The 7,891-nt window shown below is 41.1% G+C and overlaps 1 protein-coding gene and 1 non-coding gene across 2 annotated transcripts; one reads left to right on the forward strand and one right to left on the reverse strand.

Moving 5' to 3' along the window:
- Positions 1-1,831: 1,831 nt before the first annotated feature.
- On the reverse strand, positions 1,832-1,937 carry LOC137228482 (U6 spliceosomal RNA). The gene has a single exon (XR_010945272.1). It is a non-coding gene; the product is annotated as a U6 spliceosomal RNA (small nuclear RNA).
- A 4,240-nt stretch (positions 1,938-6,177) lies between these two features.
- Positions 6,178-7,138, forward strand: LOC137227019 (olfactory receptor 13C7-like). Its single transcript, XM_067742413.1, is given in 2 exon segments — positions 6,178-6,987; positions 6,989-7,138. Coding segments are annotated over 2 exon segments (960 nt in total).
- The last annotated feature ends 753 nt before the right edge of the window (positions 7,139-7,891 follow it).

Below are 7,891 nucleotides of genomic sequence, written 5' to 3' on the forward strand. Positions count from 1 at the left end.
GGTGTGAGGCAAGGATCGCATTAATTTTTTACTTATGAATATCCAACTGTTTCAGCACCATCTGTTGAAAAGACTATCTTTTCCCCCATTGGATTGCTTTGGTAACTTTTTTTTTTTTTTTTGGCAGTACGCGGGCCTCTCACTGTTGTGGTCTCTCCCGTTGCGGAGCACAGGCTCCGGACGTGCAGGCTCAGTGGCCATGGCTCACGGGCCCAGCCACTCCGCGGCATGTGGGATCCTCCCGGACCGGGGCACGAATCCGTGTCCCCTGCATCAGCAGGCGGACTCTCAGCCACTGCGCCACCAGGGAAGCCCCCTTTGGTAACTTTCTTAAAAGTGAACAGATCATAGATATAAGGACTAAATTCTGGACTTCTTTTTTTTTTTGTCATCTTAAAAACATGGAATGTGCACTTTCCCAGACTTCAAGATTTAAAGTCATATCGGCAGCTCCCCAGCACTGGGCAGCAGGAAGCTTATCCTGCCTACTGATGAAGCAACAAAAGTTTCAGGCTTCCTAACTGACATTTACAGGGTGCCTTCAAGTAGTGAGTGTCGTGTGAGGATCTAGAAAGCATGATGAACAAAACAAACACAAAACCAGAGACAGAAAGAAATCGACTAGAGAAAATGGCACTATTTTGTAGCTAAGGCTCTAGAGCCCACAAGCCACAACTACTGAGCCCACGTGCCACAGCTACTGAAGACCGCATGCCTAGAGCCTGTGCTCTGCAACAAGAGAAGCCACGACAATGAGAAAGCCCACGCACAGCAACAAAGACCCAACACAGCCAAAAAATAAATAAATTTATTTTTTTTAAAAAAAGAGTATTTCTCAAGTGCAGGGAGGATTCTTTATATGAAGTGTATGTGTGTACAGTCTGCAAGTTAGGAAAGTTTCTTAAACGCTATGCTTCATTTCTCCATTTGTAAACTGCAGCTACTAACAGGGTTATTAAAAATTACATGGGTTAATACATATTAAGTGCTTAGAAGATGATCTGGGACATAATGATTGCTCGAATAAATAACAGCTATTATTATTAAGCATGCACTTTCATGTACATGATGGTGAGCTTTCTACTGAGAAACTTGGCTTAAAACAGCAGCATAAGGGAAATAGTTATGAGACACTGGAATAGATAGTCAAAGAAACTGACAACATTGCTCTAAATCTACTTTAAAAAAAAAAAAGTAAGGCCTTCTGTGGTGGCGCAGTGGTTAAGAATCCGCCTGCCAATGCAGGGGACACGGGTTCAAGCCCTGGCTCGGGAAGATCCCACATGCCGCAGAGCAACTAAGCCCGTGCACCACAACTACTGAGCCTGCCCTCTAGAGCCTGTGAGCCACAACTACTGAGCCCTTGTGCCACAAGTACTGAAGCCCACACGCCTAGAGCCCATGCTCCGCAACAAGAGAAGCTACCCCAATGAGAAGTCCATGCACCGCAATGAAGAGTAGTCCCTGCTTGCTGCAACCAGAGAAAGCCTGTGCGCAGCAACAAAGACCCAACGTAGCCAAAAATAAATAAATTATATATACATATATTACTTAAAAAAAAGAAAACAAGTAAGAAAGATCCCTCTCTGTCTGAGGGAAGGATGGAATAAATGCTTCTTTAAGTGAAAAAAGTAATATGTATTCATTGTAAAATGAACAAACAAACAAATCAAACACTACAAAGATGTAGAAACTCCCAGTACTCTTACCCAATTTGGCATTTACCATTTAAGACTTTTTCCCATTTATATATTATGCATTTTCCCACCTGTGTGGTGGTTTTGTTTTGTTTTTTTTAACAAAAATGGGATCATACCATCCAAAAAAAAAAAAAAACATGGAATGCTTCATGAATTTGTGTGTCATCCTTGCACAGGGCCATGCTAATCTTCTCTGTATAGTTCCAATTTTTGTATATGTGCTGCTGAAGTGAGCACTTTCTATTCTGTTATATCTGCTAACTTTAAACTATGGCTATCCCCAGTCATGTTGGACTTTTATGTCAAGAGACCAGCAGGCAAGGAAAGGAGTCACTATCCTAGTGACATATAACTGATCCTGCTCATGAGGAGGAGATAGGGCTGCTTTTACACCAGGAGGGCTATTATGGGCTGAATTTTTGTGTCCCACCAAAATTCATATGCTGAATCCCTTAGAGTCTATTACCTAGGAAACCCAAACAATGACCACTGTTTTTAACAATAGGACCATATCACAGAGCTTCAGAAGCAGGTTGTCTGATTTTCAAGAGAGCCACCATTTCAGCCCAGAAGTTATTCCATTTCAAGAAGAACACAGCTGTGGAGGTAGAAAGACGACAGCATTTCACACACACACACACAAGAATGTGGCATTGCATGGAGAAAAGGCACTGTGCATTTTCCACTTTGAGGGGGCTAGGTGTGAGTATCAGGTTTCAGAATAATGCAGGAAGCCAAGAATTTGTACAAACTAATAGTACAACAAAAGGCAGCTGTGGGATTGTGGTTGGTTTAGAAGTAGTGCTCACAACTGTGGAGCAAACAAAACTACCCAAGTTGACCCAAGAAGAGCATGGTGTGGTGAATTCCAAGACGTGATGGACACTGCAAAGTTGGGATTCTAATGTGTCTAAAATTTGCTCTGTATAGTTCTAGAATTTCAATTAATTATTGAAAACTACTTCTCAAACTTTAACATGCATATAAATCGCCTGAGAATTTTGTGAAAATGCAGATTACAGTTCAGTAAATCTGGAATGGGACTGGAGATTCTGCAGTTCTAACAAGATTTCAAGTGATGTTGCTGGTGTTAGATCACACTTTGAGTAGCAAGTACCTAGGATATTCTGGTAGAATTAGTCTGGCACTGGGGCTGATTCATTCATTTGCCTAATTGATATCTGTATCCTTGTTTGAGCAAGAATTTTGAGACAGCTAAAATATTCAGATGTACATAGTAATACCTAGAGCAACCACTAGAAAAATAAGGCAAAGAGCTACAGCTAAAAAGCCAATACATAAATTAAAATGGAATTAGTTCTAAGAATTATTCAATTAACCTAAGAGACTGGAGGAAAATAGGAACAGATGAACAAAAAGTAGATGTGATAAATAGAAAACAACAACAAATAGTAAACTAAACCCAACTATTCAGTGATTACATTAAATAGAAATGGATCAAACTTACTAATTAAAATACAGAGACTGTCAGACTGGGTAAAAAAGCAAGTCTCAACTGTATTCTGTCTAAAAGAAGCATTTAAAAAATAAAGACACATACAGGTTGAAGGTAAAAGGATGGAAAAATATGTCAAGCAAACAGCTGGAGAGTTATATTAGTATCAGATAAAGTAGATTTGAAGACAAAGCATATTACCAGAATAAAGAGGGACATTTCATAAGGATAAGGTGTCAAATAATCAGGAAGACATAAAATCATGAATGTATATTCACCTAGTAACCAAGCCTCAAAATAATATGAATGAAAAACAGACATATTTAAAGGGAGAAATAGAGCCATGGTCAGAATTGGAGATTTTCATATCCTTTTCTCAGTAATTGATAGAACTAGACCAAAAAAAGTCAAAACTTAATTTGCTATGGACCATAGACCTAAACATAAAAGCTGAAAGAAACTATAAAGCTTTTATTATAAAACATAGAAAAACATCTTTGTGATTGGGGGGTAGGCAAAATTTTCTTACAGAGGATATGGAAAGTAATAACCAAAAAAAATGTTTTAATGATAGAGTTCATCAAAATTTAAAACATCTGCTCAGCAGAAGACACTATTAAGAAAATGAACATGCAAGGCACAAACTGGTAGAATATTCACAGTACACATATCTGACAAAGGACTTGTATCTAAAATATATAAGAACTTTCTACAACTCAATATTTTTTAAAAAAACAACAGAAAACTATAATAATGGACAAAATGTTTCAACAGATAATTCACAAAGAAAGATACAGGAATGATCAATGATCACATGAAAAAGTGCTCAAGGTTACTTGTTATCAGGAAAATGATGCAGATGAAAACCACAATGAGATACAACTACACATCACCAGAGTGGGTAAAACTTTAGACTGACAACGCCAAACGCTGGCAAGAACGTGATATGAGAACTCTTGTGGTTTTTTTTTTTTTTTTTGCGATACCCGGGCCTCTCACCATTGTGGCCTCTCCCATTGCGGAGCACAGGCTCCTGACGCGCAGGCCCAGCCGCTCTGCGGCATGTGGGATCTTCTTGGACCGGGGCATGAACCCGTGGTCCCCTGCAACGGCAGGCGGATTCTCAACCACTGCGCCACTAGGGAAGCCCTCTTGTGCTTTTTTTTTTTTTTAATTAGGGTACAATTGCTTTACAATGGTGTGTTAGTTTCTGCTTTATAACAAAGTGAATCAGTCATACATATACATATGTTCCCATATCTCTTCCCTCTTGCGTCTCCCTCCCTCCCACCCTCCCTATCCCACCCCTCCAGGCAGTCACAAAGCACCGAGCTGATATCCCTGTGCTATGCGGCTGCTTCCCACTAGCTATCTACCTTACGTTTGGTAGTGTATATATGTCCATGCCTCTCTCTCGTGAAAAAGAATTTTCTAATACTCTAGAGCTCTGCAAATATGGAGTAGGTCATTTGGGAATGTAGTGGGCTCTTCATCATTAGAGGAAATCAAGCTGAAACTGAAAAGCCATGCATCACTGTGGTGCAGAAAAAGATCTACAATGGGAGACAGGGTTGGACTAGATTATTTGGGGAAGCATGATCATGATATAATTCTGTGTAACACACCTAGAAGCTTAGCCAAAATGTTCAAGGACTATTAATGTCCACTGATTCCTGTGTGGACATTCACCAAGAGGGAATGATAACAAAATATAAAATAACATAACATAAAATAGATGTTGTTTAGGAGTACAAACTTGTGACAAGTAGTAAATAACCCAGTGATCTAATGCACAGTTCAGTGAATATAGACAGCAATATTGTATCATAATTATGTAATAAATATCACAACAGCAATCATATTACAATATGTAAATGTATCAAAGTAACACATTGTACACCTTAAATTTACATGTTTTATGTCAAATATATTCAAGACCGAAAAAAAAGAAAAAAGCACTGCTTTTAGTTATCTAAGAGAACTAGATTTCCAGAAGCTGTGACCCACTGTGGATTTTTGGAGACAGTCCTCTATCTTCATAAAACATCAGATTCAAACTATTAGGAACATATCAGCATTTCCAGATCACAAAATTACCTTGGAGACCTCCCCAAGGTATCTCTCCATGTCCAGTGTCCTTTTGTCCTTAAAAGCCCAGCTAGATTCTACATCACTTAAGAAGCATTTCATGACCCCTGTTCTATCAAAATGAATGTCCTTTTGGATGTTCTGGCCTCTCCTGAATCCTTCTGCTTCCCCTCCCTGACAGGTTGTGTGCCCATTTAAGCCTGGGCCATGGGTCACCCCTGTTCCTCATGGGAATTCTCACACCCAACAAGTGTTTTGATGGATGGATGGATGGATATTCAGACACAGACAAATAGATTGATGGAGGGATGGAGGGATAGAGGGATGGAGGGATGGAGGCATGGAGGGATGGAGGGATGGAGGGATGGAGGGATGGAGGGATGGAGGGATGGATGCACAAACGGACAAGACAGGTAGCTGGACAGACAGATGAATGGAAAGCCCTGGAGCTAGCATTGCTCATGAGAAAAGAGATCTTGGGAACAACAGGAGTATGTTTTCTGTGAAAATGATCTGGAGAAACAGAGTGAGTATTCACAACTAATGATTTCCCTAGTACCTAGCACAAAGTGGGAGAACACAGAGCAAACTTAAAGTCACTTTTCTGGCCAAGTTTAATGAGATGAACTGCCATATAGGACACAGAACCACTAAAATGAATATGTTATGTATCTTGTCTCTGATTGAATGCATTAAATAATCAGAATCTTCACTTTAAACATTGTAAATTTGATATTCTATGACCCCAAAGTAATTTCTAATTTTATTTCTCTTTTTTCTTGGAAACAAATAGAGACTGTGGACTTTCACAATGGTTTTTCAATCACTCAGCCAGACTGGAACTCCAGACCAGATGCCCTGGACCTACATGAGACAAAGGATGTTGAGTTTGGATCACTGAGTATTTTATTTAGTTGAAAGATGAGACAGACCATGGAAAGTGCCAACCAGACAGCCTCTGTGACAGAGTTCATTCTCCTGGGCCTCTCAGCCCACCCAAGGCTGGAGAAAACGTTCTTTGTGCTCATCCTGTCCATGTACCTGGTGACCCTGCTGGGCAATGGGGTCCTCATCCTGGTGACCATCCTGGACTCCTGCCTACACAAGCCCATGTACTTCTTCCTGAGGAACCTCTCCTTCCTGGACATCTGCTACACAACCTCCTCAGTCCCCCTCATCCTTGACAACTTCCTGACCCCCAGGAAAACCATCCCCTTCTCAGCATGTGCTGTGCAGATGTTCCTCTCCTTTGCCATGGGGGCCACAGAGTGTGTGCTTCTGGGCATGATGGCGTTTGATCGCCATATGGCCATCTGCAACCCCCTGAGGTACCCTGAGGTCATGAGCAAGGCTGCCTATGCACCCATGGCTGCCAGCTCCTGGGCAGCTGGAAGCACCACTGTCATGATGCAGACATCCCTAGCAATGCAACTACCCTTCTGTGGGGACAATGTCATCAACAACTTCATCTGTGAGATCCTGGCTGTCCTGAAGTTGGCCTGTCCTGACATCTCCATCAATATAATCAGTATGGTGGTGGCCAATGTGATCTTCCTGGGCATCCCAGTTCTGTTCATCTTTTTCTCCTACGTGTTCATCATCACTACCATTTTGAAGATCCCCTCAGCTGAGAGGAGGAAAAAGACCTTCTGCACCTGCTCTGCCCACCAAACAGCTGTAGTCATCTTCTATAGGACCATCCTCTTCATGTATGGGAAGCCTAAATCCAAGGACCCCCTGGGAGGCAGACAAACAGGACCTTGCAGACAAGCTCACCTCCCTCATCTATGGAGTGGTGACCCCCTTGCTCAACCCCATCATCTACAGCCTGAGGAATAAGGAGGCGAAGGCCGCTGTGAGGAACCTGGTAACTCAGAAACGCTTCACCCAGTGATGCTGGAGGGGTCCTGATGGTTCCTGTTCCCTGGTTTCTCTTACCTGAGGGTCTCGGAGGATAAGATGAAGGGCTAACTTCATGCAAGTTTACGTAGGTAAATCTAATTACACGGAATCTCATTACACCCAAGAGCTTTGTGTGAACATAAAGCATTTAATATGAATTTTCCCCTCATTCTATAGGCGATTCTACAAAAGTATATTTCTGTTGATCAAGCCTTACAGTTCTCTATATCTGTGATGCACAGTAAACAAATTGATAACAAGGAAAAGTAACCCTTCAAGATTTATTGTTTAACTCATGAAAAGCTCAAGTCTGTAGGGCCATAATTCAATTACTCCTTGGCTCGCCCTTTGAACATATTTGAAAGGGTTCTTATTTTTATGTCACCTATGTCAACTCTTCCTACTCCATTATTAAATAACAGTAATATTTTTATCCTTATCCTCATTGCCTCTTTCTCCTTATTGTCATTTAAATTATTAAAACTGTTTCTTGAATCATTCTCTTCCTGTGTCTTCAAAATTAACCTCTTTCTCTTGTCCTTAACCAAGTCCCCCACCAGAAAATCATTTATATCTTTGGAGCAGAGAGGAGAGCAAGGTGTGGCGAAACTGATGCAAAGGTCAAAGGTTCAGGCCTTTTTTCTTTTCCCTTTTTTGAAAATGTTATTCATCCCTGGGTTCTTTCCCTAGATATCCTTGGCCTCCAAGGGTCATCAGAGTAATGTCAAAACTGAGAGGTACCGAG

This window comes from Pseudorca crassidens, chromosome 7, assembly GCF_039906515.1.
Source record: "Pseudorca crassidens isolate mPseCra1 chromosome 7, mPseCra1.hap1, whole genome shotgun sequence".
NCBI classification, from domain to species: Eukaryota; Metazoa; Chordata; class Mammalia; order Artiodactyla; family Delphinidae; genus Pseudorca; species Pseudorca crassidens.